The 23,332-nt window shown below is 46.1% G+C and overlaps 1 protein-coding gene across 1 annotated transcript in view; it reads left to right on the top strand.

Annotated features, from left to right (window-relative positions):
• The window catches only part of LOC116954766 (uncharacterized), a 174,275-nt gene that overhangs the window by 131,628 nt on the left and 19,315 nt on the right, over window positions 1–23,332 (top strand). Inside the window, exon 3 of the mRNA XM_032975550.2 lies at window positions 3,179–3,371. Coding sequence (XP_032831441.2) covers window positions 3,179–3,371 — 193 coding nt within the window. The remainder of the gene's footprint in view (window positions 1–3,178; window positions 3,372–23,332) is intronic.

The following is a 23,332-nucleotide window of genomic DNA, read 5'->3' as shown; positions in this document are numbered from 1 at the left end:
CTCGTTCATCACACACGGATGTGTGTTGGAGAGTAAACCCACAACAACATTTACAATATTATTTGGTTCTTTCGGTAAAGTCACGTAGATAGAAAAAAAAGTTAAGTAAATAAAATAAAATAAACTACGACGTTTCGATCGCAACACACGCGATCATCATCTCCTGATATCTACGTGACTTTACCAAAAGAACCAAAGAATTCCTGCAGTCATGAAAGTTTTAAGTCAAAATTTTACATTTAAAATTTGAAGTAGTAACTAATTGGCACGTTTTGGTTACGTGACAAATCTTAATAATTGGCTGTGTTGGGTGGTGGTGGGTTAACATCACATTTATACTCATGCGATCTAACCCAAAAACCTTTTTATGAATAATATTGGTCGCGAAAGCCGACGTGTTATACACTAAGCATGTAAGTACAAATTGCAAAAGTACATAAATTGCTACCGATTTTTCCAACACTAAATGCAAGCTTGGAGCAAGACAGCAAAAACAACAACAAAAGTCCCAGACCAGACCAGGGCAACACACACGGTCCTTCAATAAATAAAAACATTGCACATTCAAATTGAACTATTGATACACGAGCAAGGATCAAAATTACAAATCACGTTGGGAAATGTGGTTGTATCCATACTCAACTTCTGCTTCACGGTATTTTTTAAAGGTAGATTTACGATATTCTTAGTTCTTTCGGTAAAGTCACGTTGAAGGGAAACAACAAAATAATAAAATATATATAAAACAATAAAAATTCTCACGACGTTTCGACCATAAATAAATACACCGTTTAAAAATAAATTTATGCAAACCAACACACCTGAAGACGACCGTTTGTGTTATGGTCGAAACGTCGTGAGAATTTTTTTATTGTTTTATATATATTTTATTATTTTGTTGTTTCCCTTCAACGTGACTTTACCGAAAGAACTAAGAATATGAATTACTGCAGTCACGAAAGCTTTAAATCTAGATTTACCATGTTAAGGGGAGGAAACAATGTTGTTCCGAAACATTGGTGGTGGTGCAACAGAAAAACGACTTTGTCACCTCTTCCAATTCTTGTTCTTATGATCGTTAAACAATGCAGTTAGATTGGACGTCTTCGGTTTCTTGGGTTTGACGATGGAGTTCACGAATTAGGTAAGCTAAGCGCGGTGACCTTACCCTCACGCGAGCGAGCCAGCCAGCCCACAAAACTTTTATTTTCTGACATAGTGGGGGAGCGGTAGTGTAGCGGTTAGCGTGCTGCGCTATGAACCTGGCGACCCGGGTTCGATTCCCGCTCACAGCCAACACCAGTGACGATTATCTGAACCGGTCCTGGGCCTCCCCTAGGTCGACTCAGCCTGAAATTAGTACCTGGTGCGATGTGTAAACATCGCCACTGGGGAGACAAAGGCGGTCGGGCGTGGTGCTGGCCACCCACCACCTCGTGTACCGTTCCAGCCTTCATAGGTGCTCGTTAACAGCATTTGCCCCGACAGTCTGTTAAGGCTATACGGGGGATCTTTGTCTTTGTTTTTTGTAGTGGTTAGCGCTCCGCGCTACGAACCCTGCGACCCGAGTTTGATTCCCGCTCATGGCCAGCACCAGTGACTTATTTGAACTGGCCTCCGCTAGGTCGACTCAGCCTCAAATGAGTATCCGGCCGGGCGTGGTGCTGGCCACCCACGCCCTTGTGTGCTGTGCCGGCCTTCATAGGTGCTGCTCGCTCCCAGCACTTGCCCCAAAAGTATTTTAGACCATACGGGGAATCTTTGCCTTTATTGTCTGTGCAAAATAAATATACACGCAGCGAGGTACACAAAACCTGTCTCGAATAATCACTTTACTTCTCAATCAATTTATCGCTCATCGCTTTATCACTTTATCTCTCAATCACTTTATCTCTCAACATTTTATCTCATCACTTTATCTTTTCTCACTTTATCTCTCATCAATGTATCTCTCATCACTTTAACGCTCATCACTTTATCTCGTTACTTTATTTCTATCTCTCGATGCAGTTGTCGTGTAGAGTTCCAGATGCGATTCTTTGATAGCCAAAATCGCAGCTATTATAGCAAGTTCGTGAATAAGGAGGGAATATCGTACGCGTTGAACCTATTGTTGACTTTGTGCTTAATCTAAATAAAAAGCCAGTTGTGTGAGCGGTGTTTGTACAGAATGAGACGATGAATGTTCTCAAACAGCCCCCAGAAAACAGCCACAGAGCCGCTCACTGATCAACCGCTCAAAAAATAATTCCAAGGGACTCGATGAGTTTAAGTAAAACAATAATAAAATAAACAACACGCCTCCATCCCATCAGCCACATGGTTTTCTTGGAGTACATCCTTTTAATCAGCATTGGTTCAACACAAGCAAACTCTGCAATGGTTTCGACATTCGGTGTCTCATCAGCAGTCAGACTCGCTTAAACCAATGCGCGTCTCCAAGTGCGCCGCTCTGTGTACGCGTTGGCTGCTCGTGTGCTCTCTTGACCGTCGCGGCTCCAGTTTGCCGACTGCGTGCCGCGCACACGAGCGGGAGCTCCCCGAGTGAACGTGCGAGCCAGACCTAATCTCCAATGCCAACACTGTACAGCGGTTCTGGGTAGAGGATGCGACGCAAAATAATTCCCGGACATATGAAAGGCAAGCCATCGTCGTCGATAGCCGTGCGGTGCGGAGGTGGATGCCGGGTTCACAACCGGCCGGGGAATCGCTGGGCTGGCGTGGCCAGAGGTCACCCGCATGGGTCGTGTGGGATCCCTGGGTGCGGCCCGGGGGAGTCAAATAAATCACTGGCAGCGTGAGTGACGGTGATGCCCACTGAGGAAGCCACTGAGAACCGTGTACTTTTAAACCATCTACATTAACAAACGAATTTCTTTAGAGCTGCTTTTTGTGTTTAGTTTGTTGTCCTTTCCTCGCACCTCCGATTAGCACGGTTGGCCACGTATGGTGCGAAAGAAGTTAAACGTACATAATGTACATACGAACATTCATGCCTGCCAAGTGACCGTGATGCGCACTGCCCTGCCCATATTCAGGACAGGTTGCGGCAAACCGACGTGAGAGCAACGGCGTTGTTGCCCGCGAGGTGGGATTCCCCCCCACATGCAGACGATGCCTGCTGAATGGTGTCACATCATCCTCCCTCCTCTTCCACTGCCTCCCCCCCCCCTGCCAGTGGCAAGCCATCTCGCTGACCATGATCGAGAAGGTGCAGATAGCGGCGGTCATCCTGGGCTGCCTCTTCCTCGTGGCGAGCATCCTGTGGCTCGTGTGGTCGGCGTTCAGCACCTCGGCCCGCTGGCAGCGCCAGGACATGCTCTTCCAGATCTGCTACGGCATGTACGGCTTCATGGACCTCGTGTGCATTGGTGAGTTGGCGTCGCTTCGGCGTGGTGCGGTGTGGTGCGGTGTGGTGTGGTGCGGTACGGTTTGGTGTGGTGCGGTGTGATGCGGTGCGGTGCAGCTTCCCTCTAAACTCCGCACCGACAGGGTAGCGTTAGAGCAGTGGCGACGCTCGCGTCTCGCAGCAAGAAGTGGAGGCAGAGGTTCGATACCCGACTGGAGTCGTCTCTCTGTGCGGTGTTTGTGTGTTCTCTCTCCCCACCCCCGGTGTTCTCCATGGGTTTCTTTCCGGATTCTCCAGTTTTCCTTCCACAGCTTAGCAAAAATAGTGCACCATGACTGGCCATGGTATTGGCTGCAAGTTGCCCAATTGGGGATTACGCACAGCAGCAGCATCGCCCACCCCCCTACTGTGAAAATTTGCCAAGACCTTCCTGACAAAGAGTCTTGAGACTCAGTGAGGTTTTTGTATGTCTATATGTATGTTGAACTTCTTTCACACCGTGCGTAGACAACCGTGCTAATCGGAGGTGTGGTGTATGTATGTTGAACTTCTTTCACACCATACGTAGCCAACCGTGATAATTGGAGATGCGGTGTATGTATGTTGAACATCTTTCACACTATACGTAGCCAACCATGCTAATCGGAGGTGTGATGTATGTACATATGTTGAACTTGTTTCGCACCGTATGTAGTCAACGCGCCATTTGGATGTGCGAATGAATTAATGACACCACTATGTAACGCAATTTTTGTTCCTGGGTAGTTAGTGTTATTGCATAATTGTTTATGCCTAAAAAGTATAGAAAATGGTTCTTTTTCCCCACAAACTTTGCTTTTGTGACCAGGACAGTGATATTTTGAAATGTACCTATTTTCAATGAGGAAACGGATGAATTTATGTATTTTCGTTCACATAAAGTCTGATAAAAAAACATATGAATCAAAATTACTATGTATTTATGCTAAAGTAATACAAAAATTACTACAAAAGAATTAGAAGTGAGTAGTTTTTCGAGATTTACGATTATACTGTAAATCACTTTCACAAAGCAGCCCTCAAATGTAGTCTCCCATCATGTTCTCGTTATACTGTCCAGTATTTCCTGGTGGAAGCGCTCACCTTGCTCCTCCGTGTACGCTCCCATGTTCTCCTTGAATTTATCAAGATGGGCATCAAGGATATGGACTTTGAGAGACATCCTACAGACCATTGTGCCGTAATTCTTCACCAGTCTCAAACAGCTCCACATCGTTTTCTACCTTGTGATTGCCCAGGAAGCCACGAACCTCTGCGACAAAGCTATTCCAAGCCGCTTTCTCCTTACTAGTGAGCTTCTTGGGGAATTCATTGCACTCCAGGATCTTCTTTATCTGTAGTCCGACGAAGACACCGGCTTTGACCTTTGCCTCAGACAGCTTAGGGAAGAAGTCTTTAAGGTACTTGAAGGCTGCCGACACCTTATCTACAGCTCTGACAAATTGTTTCATAAGGCCCAATTTGATGTGCAGTGGTGGCATCAGCACCTTCCGGGGGTCCACCAGTGGCTCCCACTTGACGTTGTTCCTCCCCACAGAGAACTCGGTCCGCTGTGGCCAGTCCCGCCTGTGGTAGTGCGCCTTAGTGTCCCTGCTGTCTCAAAGGCAAAGATAGCAGGGAAATTTGGTAAAACCCATCAGGAATGCCACAATTTTGAAGTCGCCGATGAACTCCCAGCCTTACTCATCATACTTCAAGGCGTCCAGCAAGGTCTTGATGCTGTTGTAATCCTCTTTAATGTGCACTGAGTGAGCCAGGGGAAGAGACGGGTACTTGTTACCATTATGGAGCAGCACGGCTTTGAGGCTCCTGGATGAGCTGTCAATGAAGAGGCGCCACTCATTCTGGTTACGGGCGATTCCGATTGCCTAGAACAGACTGGTCACATTGTGGCAGAAGCAGAGCCCATCTTGGCGGGTGAAGCAGTTGCAAAAAGGTTTCTGACGCTTCCTCTGATCTGCGACTTGCACACTTTTATCCAACAAGTTCCACTGCTTGAGCCTAGACGTCAAAAGCTCGGCATTGGACTTGGTGAGACCAAGATCTCTGATCAAGTCGTTGAGGTATTTTTGGTTGGGGTAATATGGGTTTCTCTCCTCAGCTCCACTTCTGAAATTGTCATCTGGATCTACAACGTCTTCCTCGCTCTCTGACTTGCTGCTCTCTTCTAAAGACAGCTGCTCTCTCTCCGGAGGAGTGGGTATGGGGAGCTCATGGCAGTGTGGCGATGGATGAAGGAAGGTCCGGATACGTGATAGCAGGTGCATTCTTGACCGTCCGACGTTTGGAAGGGTCCACCATGCAGAAGTAGCAGTTGCTTGAGTGGTCAGTGGGTTCGCGCCAAATTCTTGGGATAGCGAACTTCATGGCTCTCTTTTCCCCTCTGTACCATCCTGCAAGAATACATTTATTTCACCCATGACTAATATGTAAGAGATTCTCGCAACATTTTTCATGTATGATATATTTTTTCAATAACATTGAAAATTGTAAAACATTTTTTTATTAAAAACTTTTGCAATTAAAAAATTTGTAACAAATTTTATGACATAAAATTCCAAGCAACAATTGTCCATCTTACCTTCCAGAGTTTTTTTTGCATTGCTCGCAGGTGAAATGAGGTGCCTAGGGTTTGTCTTGATCCCCAACTGGCATGCCTAAATATGCCTTGTAGGCCTCACACATCTTAGCAGATGCTTCCACAGAGTTATTTTTCGCTCTTGTCTTGATAAAGTCGCCGCAGACATAGTAAAATTAATCTGCTGGATGCTTGCAGCCTCTTGATGCCATCTCAGAAAAAATGCAGATATGTATCCACTTAGGCAACTGGAACTCAACTGAACTGGTTGGCTTAAGGCCTCTGTATTTATACTACTATTTATATTACCGGAAAGTGCTAGAATGTTGTAGAAGTTACTCGAAGTTTACTCAGCACTGAATCTATCTGGAATGTTCTGGAAAATTAGTAAACTTCAAAATATCACTGTCCTGGTCACAAAAGCAAAGTTTGCGTGGAATAATAGGCATTTTCTGTACTTTTGTGGCATAAGCAATTAGGAAATATCATTTACTACCCAGGAACAAAAAAAAGTTGTTTCACAGTGTACTCATCCCATTATCCACGCGTGTTTCGATCCGTAATGGCGATGCTGACGAAGGTGAATACAACAATGGTGATCGTGCCGTTACCGTTGCCGGTGTTGCTATTGGTGGTGTTACCATTGCCGGTGTTGCTATTGGTGGTGTTAAAGTTGCCGGTGTTGCTATTGGCGGTGTTACCGTTGCCGGTGTTGCTATTGGTGGTGTTACCATTACCGGTGTTTCCGTGGCTGATGATAAGATTCGTCAACCTTTCGACCCGCGTGGGGGAAGCGGTGTCATCGCTCCCTATTGCCTGACCATATGGCTCAGGCATGTGGTAAGGCCACGTTTCTCCACCAAGGTCAGCCAATTTATTAATACGTGCAAATGCATTAATTTCCTTCTTATACGTGTCGGAGCAAGAAAAAACAGCTTAAAAACAACACAAATTGTATCGCAATTAAATCATCAAAATGCAGAACGTTTTGTCCCCATGGCAGACCTTTGAAGGCATTCTGAATCAATCACAGGGGCGCGAGTGAATAATTACCCCTCGTATATTTTTTGTTAGATCAGTAGCCGTGCCCGCCGCACGAGTCCTCTCTGCGGCGGCGCCGTGCCGTGTTTGTTTAATGAGAGCTGGGGCCTGCTTCCTATGCAGGACGCGTCACTTTTGGGTTGACCCTCTGCTCACTGCGTATTTACTACGAGGTTTTCATTTGCCATCTGTACGCGGCTAGCGTGCGTGCGCACACGTGTGAGGAGCGTGTGTGGAGAACAGTGGCGCAGTGGTTAGCGCGCTGCGCTACAAACCACAGCGACCCAAGTTCTATTCCCGCTTACGGCCCAACAACACCAGTGATGATTATCTATGCCGGTTCTGGGCCTCCCATAGGTCGACTCGGCCTCCAATGGGTACCTGGTGCAATGCGTAAAAAAAAACATCGCCACTGGGGAAACAAAAACGGCTGGGCGTTGTGCCGGCCACTCACCCAGTCGTGTGCTGTGCCTGCCTTCATCGGTCCTCGCTAACAGCAGTTTCCCCTACAATCTGTAAAGGCTTTGTCTTTGTATGGGGATCTTTCTCTTTGTGTGTTAGTGTGCATGTGAGCATGTGTGTGCATCCGTGTGCGCCTGTGTGAGTGTATGTGTGTGCATGTGTGGGGAGCGGTAGTGTAGCAGTTAGCGCACTGCGCTATGAACCTGGCAACCCTGGTTCGATTCCCGCTCAAGGCAAACACACGTAACGATTATCTGAACCGGTCCTGGGCCTCCCCTAGGTAGACTCAGCCTCAAATTAGTACCTGGTGCAGTGTGTAAACATCGCCACTGGGGAGACAAAGGCGGTTGGTCGTGGTGCTGGCCACCCACCCCCTCGTGCACAGTTCCGGCTTTCATAGGTGCTGACTCACAGCACTTGTCCATACAGTTTTTAAGCCTATACGGGGGATCTTTGTCTTTGTGCGTGTGTGATCCGATCTTCGAACCTCAGGAACATGTTTGCAGATTTGCTGAGCATTTCTATGAGGTCTTGGGTTAGTGGAAATCGCTCAGCTTATAAAAAATCATGGGGCAAAGTGGGGATGACCCAGCTGAGACTGCGGTGCCTCAAATATTGGAAGAAGTAGTCACCCCCTGTGAGTTGCTGGCTGAAGCACCATCTGTTGAGGGAGTACAGAAGGTGATCTAGAGTCTGAGACAAGGAAAAGCGCTGGGCAGAGATGATCTCCCAAGATAAATGCTGAGGGAGGGTAGCGTTTGTGTGCAGACTGCCCTATATGATATAATATAAACACTCTGGACCACTGGATGGGTTCCACAGGATTGGAAGGATGCCCTGGTGGTCCCCCTCTTTAAGAAGGGCGACCGAACAGATTGTGATAACTACAGGGGCATCTCTCTACTCAATGTGCCAGGAAAGGTCCTGACAAGGATTATTCAACATTGCCTTGCCAGACACGCTGAGGAGAGGCTTGGGGAGCCCCAATGTGGTTTCAGGCCAGGGCAGTCCTGCACAGATGCCATATTTTCTGTTCGTCTGCTACAACAGAGGTGTGTGGGGAATTCCAACATGACCTACATATCTGCTTTATTGACCTATAATACCATCAATTGGCCTGGGCTCTGGGTTGTTCTTCGTGCTTTCAGAGTCCCTGACTCTGTGCTCACAGTCTTTAAGGACTTGCATGATAGTGGGCAAGCCTGGGTAAATCTACATGGCCAGGAGTCGGAGCCATTGCATGTTCACCTTGGGGAGCGACAGGAATGTCCTCTGGCTCCTTCATTATTTAACAGATTTTTCGGCCACATAGTTCGTGAAGCCTTTTATGGCTATACCAGGGGAATTTCAGTCTGGTTCAGATACAGTGGGAGGCTAATCGATGCCCGGGCGTAGTAGAGGGATGGCTCGCTATTGGTCAACCATGTTATGTATGCCAATGATCTGGTAATTGCTGCTCACTCAGAGGAGGAATTGAAGGCGCTGCTGCTGAACCTGGATTGTGCCACTAAGAAGTGGGGCCTTACCATCAGCCCCACCAAAACTAAGCACCTGCCTGGGTATTTTGTACCACCCCCACAACTCCCAATTGGTGATGGGGCAGTTGTGGAGAGAGTGGAGAGTTTCCCATACCTGGGCAGTGTGCTCATGACTGGCTCTGGTTTGACAGCAGAGATCTCACTAGAAATCAGTCGAGCGGCATTATCTTTTCGTTGGTTGCGTAACACTGTGTGGAAGCTACCTGGTCTGTCACTCCACCCGAATATTCAGGTCACATCCATGCCCTCCCTTCTTTACGCTTGCGAAACATGGACCCCTCTAATGGAACATCTTCGCCAGTTAGACACATTTAGGCTGACCTGCCTACGATCCATTCTGGGTTTTGACTAGGCTGGATCAAATGAGGAGCTCACAAATCCTTGGAAGATCTGGACAAAGTCTCATCGGTGAGCTCCTCCAGCAGGCAAGGCTGCTTTGGCTGGGTCATGTAGCCCGCATGCTCAGCCACCGCATGCCTAAACGGCTTTTGTCTGGACTGATAGAGGGGGCTAGACGGGCGTGGCATGGGCTACAGAAGAGATGGAGTGATGTGGTACAAGAGGATGTGGAGCTGAGTGGACTTGCTAATGACTGGTACCAGCGGTGTCAAGATCGGCCTCTGTGGAGGAGGATCGATGAAGGATGCTACTAGGCAGTTGGAGGGATTTGCCCTCCAACAACAAGGGGTGGCAGAGGAGCAACGCTCACAACAACGAGAGGAGCACTGGGCGGCTAAAACACAATTAGTTACTAGTTCAGGACTAACCGGTGTGTTAGCAAGTAAACCCACAACATTTACAATTCGAGTACCATGACATTTCGCCAGTAATTACAGCCGCATCAGGTGACAGCCACAAATGTGGTGAAATCCTCCTTGTTTTGGTGATATTTATGCGATCTAGCCCCAAAACACCTCCATTGTGGATAATATTGGTCGCGAAACCTCCGACGTGTTCAATTGAAGGTCCCGTATATTGCCCGCCCCCGACTGCAACAACCTGGCAGCACTCTCCTGAAAAAGGGTTTGAGACTTGGTGAGACTTTGTTGGGTGAACAAGCGAAGTCAAAATAATATCAACAGGACTGAAGTGTGTGTACTTTTAGATGAGTCACTGCTAAGATGCCACAATGAAGCTCATGTAGAAAGACGTTGCGTATTTATTATTATCCTTCACTGCCCTCGTGCTTTTCGTAAAAATGTGGCTTTTGTTCGACAACGGAGGTGACACTAACAAATGTACATTTGAGTCAGAATCAGAATAAGTCTGTTTCCCACTTAGCTATGAAGCTCCTTTTACAAGGGCGAGTCGGACGACAGCAAACATCAGCAGCAGCAAAGCGTTCCATCTGAACAAGCACACGAGGCTGTTGTGTTGTTTTTAGACACACTTAATGAAATCAATTACATTGAACCATTACATTCACACTTGAATTATTGTGATCTTTATCGAGCCCGTTTAAGTGAGGACAGAAATGGCAGAACGAAGATGCCAAGGGACGATAGATACGAGGTGCTTCCAAGAACATTGTAATGGCTATATTAAATGCTTTCGAGCCAAAAAATATGCGCGCGCAAAAATCTCGGAATTGTAATTGAATAGGCCTCAAAACTTATAAGAAACAACCAACGCATTTCCTATTCAAATCGGTGATTCCACTGAGTGGGGAAAATAAACTGCAGACAAGATGTTCTTCTTTCGTTGAGTGGCACGACCAGAAGCGGCTGAGACGAGCTCTGTGTGTGTGTGTGAACAAGGAAGCCTCTGGTAGCCCTCGTTATGTTTGGCTGCTATAAATGTAGAGTAATTATTCTACTGATATAAATTTCCACGCAATGACAAGCCGTTTCGTTGAGCTATCGTTTGTAATGACCAGGTCACTTCTGAAAAATAATTATATAGCTCAGCGTGGCCTAACCTGGTAACATAAAAAAGTGAGTGAGTTATGTTTGGACCATTTTTTGGACTTTTTAGGATTTTGACTGTTTTGTGATTTGGGTTGTTTACAGAAAGGCACGGTTTTATTCCTCGCCTCGCTGACGTTCCTCTGCTCTGAAGGCACAACACGTTCCCCACATCCTGTCTCTTCCACACCATTATTGCCTGGCGATTTATAATTGGGTTGGACAGTTCGGCATATTAATGTTCCTGAATTAAACAAAAACTTTTTTTTACATAAATATATTTTTTGAAACTCGCCAGTAAAACTCAGTATTAAAATGTAAATTGCCAGAACATTTCTGCAATTACCGATACCTTCTGAGCTGAGTAGCAGCTTTTCCCCCTCTTCAAGCCCGGTACTGGAGGACCATTAGGAGCAGGCGGATGCCATTCGTCTCCTTTTCTCTGTTCATTCGTGGGGATGATGGAGGCACTAAGTGTAAGGTATAAAACACACGCATTCCGCATGGATTCTGGAAAGCTTGCCTACGCGTTTGTAATCAGAAATGTATGCACATATGTTGAACTTCTTTTGCACCGTACATCGCCAATCGCGCTAAACGGTGTAGGTATGCACGTTCAACTTCTTTCGCATCGTACGTATTCAACTGCGCTAATTGGAGGTGTGGGGGAAGGACAACAAACTAAACGCGAAAAAATTGCCAATCTAGTTGATGATTTTAAGTGCATAGCTCCAGCGGCTTCTTAATATCGGAAGGAAGAATGTTCCTTTTGTTAATTCGCTGCTGGATGGGGTTGCTTTACTGTGCTATTGCTCGTTCTTGAAAGTTCTAATCTAGCTCGGAGCTCAAAACCCACCATCCCTTTGGGTCAACGAAATTCATACCAGTTTGTGGGAATTCTCAAGTTGGGTGTGTTTTTGGATAGACTGGACCCCTTCCATAGGAATGTGGAATTAAAAACCACTGGCTGCTGGAAATGACCACTATCAAATCCTCGCTTGAGCATGGGAACACTTCGACTTTTGAATTCGCATTTGTGGCATCCGGAACCCGATGCCACAGTATCCCTACCTCGACGATCCCCCCCCCCCCTTGCTGTGATGTAAAACTCCCACAGCCACCCAAACCAGTTTAACCCGGAGCGACTAATAGTATCTACAATAGGTTTTTGGAGTCGTTAAACCCGCCACCACGATCCGACACAGCAAGGTTTGTCACGTAAGCAAAACGTGCCAATTCAATACAAGTTCATCACTAACCGGTGTGTTGGAGAGCAAACCTACTCTAAAAACCCACTGGTACTCGAATCATAATTGTTGTGGGTTTACTCTCCAACATACCGGTGGTGCTGAACTAGTAACGAATTGGTATGTTTTGTTTACGTGGCAAACCTTTACTAATTGGTCGTGTCGGGTGGTGGTGGCGGTTTTAACAACACATTTATATTTACGGGATATAACCCCCCAAAAAGCCCTCTATTATTATGAACACTAAACCCAAACCAACCCAAACTGTATCTTGGTGGGCGAGGCCTTGAATAGAAAGAGGCGAGGCCTAAAGGAGAAGGGGCAGGTTCTAAATAAGAAAGGTGAGGAGTCACAATAGGAAGAGCCGGGGCCTAATAAGTAAGAAGGGGCGGTGCCTGCATACGAAGGGGTGGACCCGAAGGAGGTGGTAGTTCCATGTTGATTTGAGGCAATCAAAGTACAGAATCAAAATGTATGCAGGCAAATAGACACCAGGATACTGTATGTCCGGATCTTTTACAGATGGAACCAGATCACGGATTTTATGTAATGTGTTGAAACGGACCTGGATCTTGTGTTTATTCAAGATTTTGGAGATTTTTTTTGTGATCCCCACAATGTAGGGTAAAGTGATGGTTTTGAAAGGCTCCTCAAGAGGGTCCTTCTTCATGGTTTGAGTGATAGCTTTGCGGATTGTATAGTCGGAGTAACCATTAGCCTTAAGAGCTTGGTGTACGTGCTTGAGTTCACTGCCTATGTGTTCCTGGTCGGATATGCATTGGGCTCTATGGTGCAGAGTCTTGATGAGATAATTCTTCTGTGATGGATGTTGGTGGGAATCCGGTTTCAGATAAGCATCCGTATGGGTAGCTTTCCTGTAGACATAGTGGCTCATTGAACTATCAGGTCTCTTTTTTATTAGGACATCCACAAAAGGTAGCTTGCCATCTTTTTCGATTTCCATGGTAAATCTGATGGCTGGGTGTATGGAATTGATGTGGTCGAAGAATTGGTCTAGAGCAGGCCGGCCATATGGCCAGATGACAAAACTGTCATCCACGTACCTCTTCCATAAGGTTGGGCGCAGAGTGGCAGTCTGGATGGCGTCAGTCTCAAATTTCTCCATGAAAATGTTGGCTATAACCGGAGATAGGGGGAGCCCATTGGGGTGCCCTTAGTTTGTTTGTAGAAAGTTATATTCCAAGTGAAGTATGTATTGGTTAAACAGTGTTTCACCAGGGGGGGTACCTCAGTGTTTAGTCCTTGATGAACCAAGTCTTCAATGATTGCGATTATGAGGAGCCGTTCAAAACCATCACTTTACCCTACATTGCGGGGATCACAAAAAAGATCTCCTAAATCTTGAATAAACACAAGATCCAGGTCCGTTTCAACACATTACATAAAATCCGTGGTCTGGTTCCGTCTGTAAAAGATGTGATTCCGGACATACAGTACCCTGGTGTCTACAAACTAAGTTGCCTCTGTGGTAGTAGTTACATTGGAGAAACCAAACGACATGTCTCCGACCGCATTCGGGAACACAAAGCAGACCTTAAACACGGTAGGACCAACACCTCGGCCGTGGCAGATCACTGTTATAATTCAGTAGGCACACATGACATTGACTTCTCCAAGACAGAGGTTCTTTGCAAGCCATCGGGCTACCACGAGAGATTCGTTCATGAGGCTATCCACATATACAAACACAGAGACAATTTCAACCGAGAAGATGGATTCTGGCTTAGCAATCATTGGAAGGATTTGATAAACCATTTCGGGTCTTAATTGATTGTTCACGCTTACGGTGGCTTTCAGACAGCATACATACATTTTTCGTCTCCCCCCTCCTCTTTTCCGAACATAGATGGACTTCATATTCTTAGTTTTTTCGGTAAAGTCACGTTGAAGAGAAACAACAAAATAACAAAATATATATAAAACAATAAAAAATTCTCACGACGTTTCGACCATAACTCAAATTCTCACGACGTTTCGACCATAACTCAAATGGTCGAAACGTCGTGAGAATTTTTTATTGTTTTATATATATTTTGTTATTTTGTTGTTTCTCTTCAACGTGACTTTACCGAAAAAACTAAGAATATGAATTACTGCAGTCACGAAAGCTTTAAATCAAAATAGATGGACTTGTCATTATAAACAAACTGCCAAATCGCTGTCCTTGGTGCTAACGTTTATAAATAAATAAATAGATACAAACCGCAACTTCTTTCAAATGTTTCTTGCCGTTGGTTTTCACACCTGATGATGACTGTTTGTGTTACAGTCGAAACGTCGTGAGAATTTGTATTGTTTTGTATATATTTTATTATTATATTGTTTCCCTTCAACGTGACTTCACCGAAAGAACCAAGAATATAAATAGCATTATTAGTGTTTCTTTGATTAAAGCGCAAGCAGTATTATTACAGTCAGCTTTCAATCACAGTGAGTGTCATCATGAGCAAGAGGAAAGGTGGCAGTGACATTCGTCAGTTTTTGGGCAGCCTCAGAAATAAGAAAAGTAAGTTGAGAGCAGTGAAAAAATGAGTACCAGTCAGAAGATAGAAGTATTCAGTAGTACAAGAGGTGAGTCAATGTTTCTCGATATAATTATAATTGCCATTCAGATCAGAAATGGTTATTAATCCATTCATGAACATCATGGCAAGAAACACCACTTGTTTACTGATAATATTTATTTCATGTTCACTCTGGTGCATTCAGAGTAAAGAGAGAGGGAGAAAGAGAGCATGAGGATGCTGACAGGGCAGGGAGAGTAGGTGACATGGAGGTGAGTGAGAAAAGGAGCAAATATTGATGGTTAAGACCGAATAATGACATCACAACAGTCTAATCCTAATGTTAATTTAAACTGAGATGTTCCTCTAAGTATAGCTTCTCATGTGTATTTCAGATAATACAATCAAGCAGGGAGAGTGAGTTTGAGACAATGACAGAGAGAAAGAGAGAGCAAACTGGCAGGCGAAGATGATGGTGCAGGACCAGGAGGGGAGGAGCTTGGACCTCGCCCAAATCAGCCAAATATCAATGTCATACCTAGTCAAACCCTATCAAATAGGACACTCTACTATCAGGAGAAATGGTTTAAAGATTATACTTGTCTCCATTACAGCTCCTCTTTAAATGGCATCCTCTGTTTCTATTGTGCTAAATACTTTGCAACACAAAAGTCTAAGCTTGCGTCAAAAGCAGATTCAGCTTTTGTCAAGACTGGCTTAAAAAAATGGAAGAGGGCACTGGAGAAATATAGTGTGCATAAAGATAGCCAGTGTCACAAATTATCTATGATGACTCGGATTCAGGAGCCAAAACCTGTTAATGTGCAATTTTCACGTGAGCTTGAAAGACAACAGCAACAAGCGAGGAGAAAGCATATGAAGATTGTTGGGGGTGTGAAGTATTTGGCACGGCAAGGTCTGGCTTTTGATAAAGGAGAGTGTGAATTTCAGCCAGCTTCTAAAGTACAAGGCAGAGGGCAATGCAGAACTGACCACCTGGCTCAAAGGTCACTTTGATTTCACTAGTCCCCAAATTCAAACGAAATTTTGAAGCTGGTGGGTAATTCAATCGTCAAAGAAATTGTGTCGGAAATAATATCAATGCCAGTGGTCCAGTTCGCACTTACAGTATCATTGATGGCACCCAGGATATATCAGGAGTTGAGCAGGAGTCAATATGTTTGCGCTTTGTAGATGTAGATCTACAACCAAAGGAATAATTCCTGGGACTCTACGAAGTGTCATCAACGACAGGGCAAAATATAGCCAAGATGGCATGTGGTGTGATGATGCTCTTGGCCTTCCTCTGTCCCAACTTCGAGGACAAACCTATGACGGTGCCGAAAATATGGCTGGACGATTGCAGGGGGGCAAGCCATTTTAAGGAAAGAACAACCGCCGGCTATGTATTGTTATTGTGGTCCACACTGCATGAACTTAGTTATGCAGGCTGCCTATGTAGCCTCTCCACTAGTAAGATAATCAATGGGTCTGGTGTATGAATTTTGGGGCTTCTTTAATCAATCTGGCAAGTTCAAGGAATTTTCCAGGAAATCTCAAAATCAGAGCATGGTTTCACCTCGTTAAAACCTCTGTCCCACCAGGTGGATTGTTTGCACCCCTGCGATCTGCTCAGTTCTCAGCCAGTATGAGTCAGTGCTGACAGCCCTTGCAGAAATGGCATCATGCAGCTCATCTGACACTTTAACTAAGGCCAATGGTCTTCATGAAACATTTCTAAAAGGGAACACTGTGCACAGCCTTGTAATGGCTGAAGACCTGATGGGGGATTTGGAGTGCCTGAACACCTGCCTGCAGCTAAGGAAACAGACTGTTTCAGGCATGTTGGAGGCTGTGGACCATGTCAAAACAAGCATGCAGGACAAGCGAACGGAAGAGCACTGTGATGTCTTGTTCACAAAAGCAACTGCTATGGCAACAAAGTTGGACCTACAACCTATTCAGATGCCTCATATCCGCAAACCTACAAAGCGTTACACCGGTCAGGCTGCAGCCCATATCCATCCGGATGCCCAGTCTTTCTACAAAGCACAATTCTACAACGCCTTGGACACAGTGAATACTCAGTTCATTGAGCGGTTTGATCCAGCTGGATTCCACAAGCTGCAGCAGCTTGAGAATGTGCTGCTACGCAGAGACATGGACAAGGTGGTAGACGAGTGTCCTGAATTGAATTCAAGACTACTGCAGGTGCAGCTGGCCATGTTTGGGGCTAATTACACATATAAAACGAACTCAGATGTTGCTAGCATTATTAGGGAAATGGTGTCAGAGGTCTCTTCAGTCAGGTGGACGCTTTAGTAAGGCTTCTGCTGGTCATCCCTGCCTCCTCTGTAGAGGCTGATAGGAGTTTCAGTGCCCTAAGGAGGCTTAAGACATGGCTTAAGCCTCCTCAGGGCACCAGGAGAAACTGGACAGACTGGACCTTGAAGGAATAGGCCAGTCTTTTATCGGTGTCAACAATAAGCGCAAAAAGGCCTTTGGATCATTTGATTGAAGTCAAAATACTTGTCATTGCCTGGAGAGGAGATGAGAGGATAGGAGAGCAGAGGAAAGGAGCAGAAATGACTACAGAGCAGGAGAGGAAAATAGATGAAAGGAGAAGAGAAGAGAATATAGGACCAGAGGAGAGGAGGAGAGAGGGCTGGAGAGGATAAGATAGGAGAGGAGAGCAGAGCAGAGCAAACACCCCTGCTGCAAATATGTAAATAAAAACAACCATTTGCTAAACCTTGGCCACAATATCTGGACTTGTCTTCATATAACAATGCATAGATTTCTGTTTATATGATTGTGGTTATGGTTGAACTTTATTCATCCCTAATCTCTGCCGTTACATACAAGGAAACAAGAAAAGGTAAAAAAAGAAAAACAGAGCAATGTAATACAATACACTATTAGACATTATTGTATAAAATAAATAAAACGTCCATCCCAGGAATATTATTTCAAATTTAGATTTTTTTTTTCTGGTGGGAGACCCACTGGAAGATTTGGTCCCCCCCAATGTTGACTCCATGACTACGGCCTTGCTTGCATTTATTGTTTGTATTCATTCATTGTGTTTGTTTACCCAGAAGGCCTCATTGAGTTGTACGACTCTAGGTCAAAAGGGCCCTTGCCAGGCTTTCACAGCCGAGGTCAATGCTTGGCATGTACAGGCAGTCCCTCAATTAACGTGTTTTAATCCGTTCCACAAAAACTACGGTTAACCGAAACAGTTGTCAATCGAATTCACTTACAAGTAGCTGTTTCCACTATCAAAACAGAAACCGTAATGTAAACAAATCCAGCCGAGGTCCAAACGTAGGCCTCTGCAAGGTAAGGTAATTTACCCTTTTTACAGGGTAAAATGGTAAAGGTAAAGGGTAAAGGTGTCGACCATTACAAGGGGTAAGGTAAAGGGTAGGGTAAAGGTAGCGTGGAATAATTACCTGGTAGTGTAAAGGTAGCGCGAAGTATTTCCTGGTAAATACCCTGTTTACCGCTCACTAATGGCTCCGTGGTGCAGTCCGTGGCCTCCATTTGAAATTGGAATCATTAATGTCGGACTAGATAGAGACGGACCACGTTCTTGAGGTAGAGGATGAGGTCGAGGATGCCAGCAACGGCATTTCCGGGGTCGCTGTGAATAGCAATCGATAAGATGCAGCGGCATGCGTTCACATAGGAGCACATGCACGATTGGATTGAGGGTGATCCCCGGGTGCAGCAAGGAAAGCAGCAGTGCATGCACTGCTGCAAGTGGTTTTCCTCCCACACGAATGCGTCGGGGTGGAAAGCCCACCTCAAGAAGCACAACGTGCTCATCCCAGGCAGCGAGGTCGGGACGCTGAGCTGGCCAGCAATCCCGGATTGCCTCCTGGTAAAGTTTGAGAACGCGGTGGTTGATTTTGTTATCCAAGGTACAATCTCTTTGCTAGCCGCCGGCAGTGACAAGTTCAAGACCTTGGTCCACACATTGATGCAGGGACACGAGGGGCCTTTGACCCGCACTGTCATTCGCAGGATTGTCGAGCTCCACGCCATCATGCTGCCCATTCTCGGGGCGTTCTTCTCCAACCTGGACGTCGCCATCCCGCTCATCATCGACGGGTGGTCGAACCGCAACCCGAAGGGATTTTGTATGGTCACGGTGCACTGGATCGACACCAAATCTGGTGCATCGAAATCCATGCTGCTGAGGATTATCGATGTGCAGTCCGGAAGGGGTGTCAGCAAGCACATTGGCATTGCTCTGTTTGAGCACCTCAAAAGCCTCGAGCACAATATCTCGACCAAGTTGCTCGCTGTCACCAGCGACAATGGCTCCGATGCGATCAGTGCTGTCAAGACGTTGTTCGCCCTGGTCAACACGGACGCCAGATTTGAGGAGTTGAATGCTTGCCACCATATTCACTGCGCGGATCATTCGGTCAAGATCGGCGTCGTCCAAGTTCTCAAACTGATCAAGTCGACCAACACCGAACTGCACGAGGCCCTCGTCAATACCAGGCGCATCAAGGTTGTCCGGCAGTCGTCCGCCGCGAGGCCGGGATTGCCAAGCTCGCCAGCAAGGCGCCGATGCACCAGGACTTACAGGTGGAATTCTACGTTTGACATGGGTGACGATGCCATCAAGAAGCATGTCCCATTGGACATTTTCATGGCGCGCTTCCAGGATGTGGTCGGCGTCGGTGCTTTCTCCGAACTGCAGTGCCCAAATATCGAGGGCATGACAGCATTCCTGCGAATGCCGCACCAGGACCACAAGTCGACATTGGATCTTGTGCCGGTGACGATGGAGCACCTGATCCGTCATTGTAATTATGGTGAAGCCGCTCTTAGAGCGATCGATGAGTCCTTGACCACGACGGGGATGAAGGCTGAGCTGGTGCGGTACCACAACTTCCTGGTTCAGGAACCCGCCATTGTGGCATCCTACTTGAATCCACAGCTGCCGAAAACGACAGACCAAGACGAGCTGGCTACACTGAAGGCCACGGTCCGCTCTGTCCTGCAGCATCTCTACTCGGATGTGCTCGCAATCCCGCCGACGGTAGTCGCTGCCCATATGGTGGAGAGGTCGCTGTTCAGCACCCTATTCAGCAACGTCGGCAGCTCCATCGACGACGGCGATGAAGTCGATCGTTTTCTGAGCATGGGCGTCATGACCGCCAGCACTTTCATTCATGTAATGCAGTGGTAGTCTCTCCGCAAAGAGCTGCTCCCCGCCCACTACAAGATGGCCTGTGACTACTTGGGAGTGCCGGCGATATCAACTTCCTGCGAACGTGCAAATAACGGAGCCGGGCAGGAGTTGTTCACATGCGTTCGCCAGTCGCTGTCGTCGACGCTCTTCATCCAGTCCATGTGCTTGCGCTCGTGAATTGCGGCCGGCTGCCTGAAGGTCCCGTACAACTGGGCCGGAGTGGTGCAGGATCTTATTGCCTGTCGTTCGTCCGAGGACGACAGTAATGACGAACTTGATCAGGTTGTGTATGAGATCGTAATCGATCAAGACGACTAGGACGAGGAGGTTATGGAGGATGGTGCCGTCAACAGCCTCAACGCCTGATTCGAGAGTACTGTATTCTATACGAATAAAGCGCTCTACCTCGCATTTACTTATAAACCTTTTCCATGTGTAGTACCCCGGTAATTACCCTGTAATCGGGTAATTTGTATGGGGTAAGGGTGAAAGGTAGGGTAAAGGTAGGCTCGTTGCTTTTTAACTTTTACCTTACCTTGCAAAAGGTTAAAAGGTAAGGGTAGAGTGATTGTCGTGGGGTAAGGTAAAAGGTAGGGTAAAGCTAGGCTCGTTGTTTTGACCTTTTATTTTACCTTGCCACGGACTATCCAGACGTTCATAAATGGGCGTCGCTGATTGGCTGAGGGCGTGACTCAGCCCCACTTAAGAGCGCTCGAATTATCCGAAATTGGCGCCCCGCGTGCATAACATAAACGTCCTGCTAATCACATTGTTAACGTTATTCGAAACCTTGGGGTCCTATGGGAGGTGACACGTTAACCGAAAAACTGTTAACTGATGTCACTGCTAACCGAGGGACTATTGTATATTCTAACCAAGTATTATCGTTCTAATTTGCTACATTTTGGACCATGACGTAAGCACACGATGACTATTGTTGCGTATGATGTCAAAAGCGATCTTTACCGTTAACTGTGAAGCTGATAGTTGTGTATCCTTAAGATTGACACATGCACAGGATGAGGGCTATTGTATTTGTTGTTTCGATTGCCCGTGATCTCATGAGATGCATCTATAGGCATACCTCCTATAGCGCTCAGGATGCGATGTTGGTAAATGGAGTGCTGTATGAAGCGGCGCTATGGGAGGACTATTATAACACGGTTGCAGTGGAGATACGTACATACAGCGCTCTACTAACCAGCGGTATAGGAGATCACTATAACATGGTTCCAAAGGAGTTGTGTACGGATAGCTGTTTCTTACCTATGAACAATATATGAGGGCTTCATTGGGGTATTGATAATAAGCCTTAATAATGATACGTACACATGATAAATGTGTTAAAGCATTTTATAATAAAAAAAATACTTTTAATGATTATGGCATTTAAAAATACAATAAGTTATATACTCAGCAGTGCATTCGATCGAAGCTTGCGTAAGATGAACTTACGCAAGCTCGGAGCATAAGAACACTCGAAACTAGCTGTCAGATCGACTCTGAACAGAATCGATACTCTGACGTGGCTGTCGGATCGAGTAGAATCAATACAATAGACACCTCGATTTGGCTTCTACAAGACCATTCATGGGGTGATCCACGCAGGAATTTCCCTCCAGGACAAAGAGCATTATAAGTAATCGGCGTTTATGAGAGGCAGTGCTGTAAGAGGTATGCCTGTATTTCCATGTGGACGTAAGAGATTCACCCTGTTCACCGTCGTACACTGTGTCTGTTGGCTCAACCTCTAGCCACTGTGTCGTGTAAATGATTTGTATTCCAATCTCAAGAGCTGATGTAAGCCCTTTAATCCTCTATTCCCACCTCCAGCGTTTTTAAAAATGTATGGCGAGCATATACAAGCTTGTGCCCCCAGGTGCAATGTCGAGTGATTACATGGTCACCTGCTGCCCTCTATGCCACAGTATTGCTGTCGCCGGTATACAGAGAAGTGTTTATCATACTCTATGAATTTGTAATGCATGTATGTTTAACTTATTTTGTACCGTGTAACCAACCATCATATGTACCTCCGATTAACATGGTTGACTACGTATGGTGCGAAAGAAGTTTAACATACATATGGTCAAGTTCTTGCAGGCACGTGCCCTTCTACACACACGGATAAGAGAACTGGACTACTGACCGACCTGGAAAACGCCTTTTCATTGGCTGCAGGCCACGTGCTGGCTGGGCCAATCAACTGTTCCCTCGGGGAGGTAGTCCATGGGCCCAGACCAAAAAAATAACTTATTGGTACTACCTGAGGTGACAAAGTGTAGTAATGATTTTTGTAATCCTCCATGTGTGTGGGACATATTCTAACATGATAACCTTTGCGGAGTGGCAGCTTAGTTGTAGTTACCATGACTTTTATACCCACACCCTATGACAGGCGTCCAGAACGATGAAATGGGCATTATTACTGAAAAACTAAATCGACCAAAGCCATTTAGGTCACAATCTGGTCTTTATTGGTTTAAATACACAATGAAAACACAGGATAATAAGGAATACCATAGTGAGATAAGGAACTACTTGAATATTATAAACATTGACATTCGCATATACTTAGTCAATGAAACATATGTAGAGGAGTGAAATACACGGTGCGCACAGTTAACCGAGGGTAACTGAGGGCAAACAGGTGCGCGTGTGCAACATGGGGGTTTGCACAGACAAACCACCAGTTATTAAGGGGTGAAGCAGGTGCAAACGAGGTCGACCGGTTGTGCGCGTTCAGACCGGAGGTATTGCCAGGGAGATGGGAGATAAGGGTTGATTGATGGGCCAACAGACGCCAGCCTGGCGAGAGCCTAAAGAGACACACGAGAGGTCTCAGATAATTAGCAGAGGACTGTAAGGGCGTGTGCGTGAGTGGAGAGGGAGTTATTGCCGGGGACCAAGTGTGAAGACATCTCGTCGCTGCCACTCCAGCCATCAACGGGACCTCAACCCTTACGCCGCCGCCAGGCGGGTGTTGGCTGATCCCCCTGCCCGGGACAGACGGATGAGCTGGTCTGAGGGAGCGTTGGTGAGGGCAGCGGTGGAGATGTAGAGTAGCTGTGTGCGGAGACGCTGTGTGCGAAGACGCTGTGTGCGGAGACGCTGTGTGCGAACACGCTGTGTGCGAACACGCTGTGTGCAGAGATGCTGTGTGTGGAGATCCTGTGTGTGGAGACGCTGTGTGCGAAGACGCTGTGTGCGGAGCCACTGAGAGTGGAGCTGCCGAGTGCAGGATAAGTGAGGTGGAAGGTAGATAAGAGTGGGGAGAAGTTAAACACAAGTGACCATATAGATAGATATAGGAGTGCCTACAACTGGTGCAAGAATAAATGAATAAAGTGTAAGCAGGTGACTTGTTACAACGTGTCGGTGTGAGTAATTTTTGAAGACACTACACATGTAATCCCATATATATATCGTTAGTGATG

The sequence above is a fragment of the Petromyzon marinus genome, chromosome 56 (genome assembly GCF_048934315.1).
Source record: "Petromyzon marinus isolate PM22_M1 ecotype Great Lakes invasive population chromosome 56, UKy_Petmar_22M1.pri1.0, whole genome shotgun sequence".
Classification (NCBI taxonomy): domain Eukaryota; kingdom Metazoa; phylum Chordata; class Hyperoartia; order Petromyzontiformes; family Petromyzontidae; genus Petromyzon; species Petromyzon marinus.
Note: the sequence above shows the minus strand (reverse complement) of the source record. Positions and strands in the feature narration are given on the sequence as shown.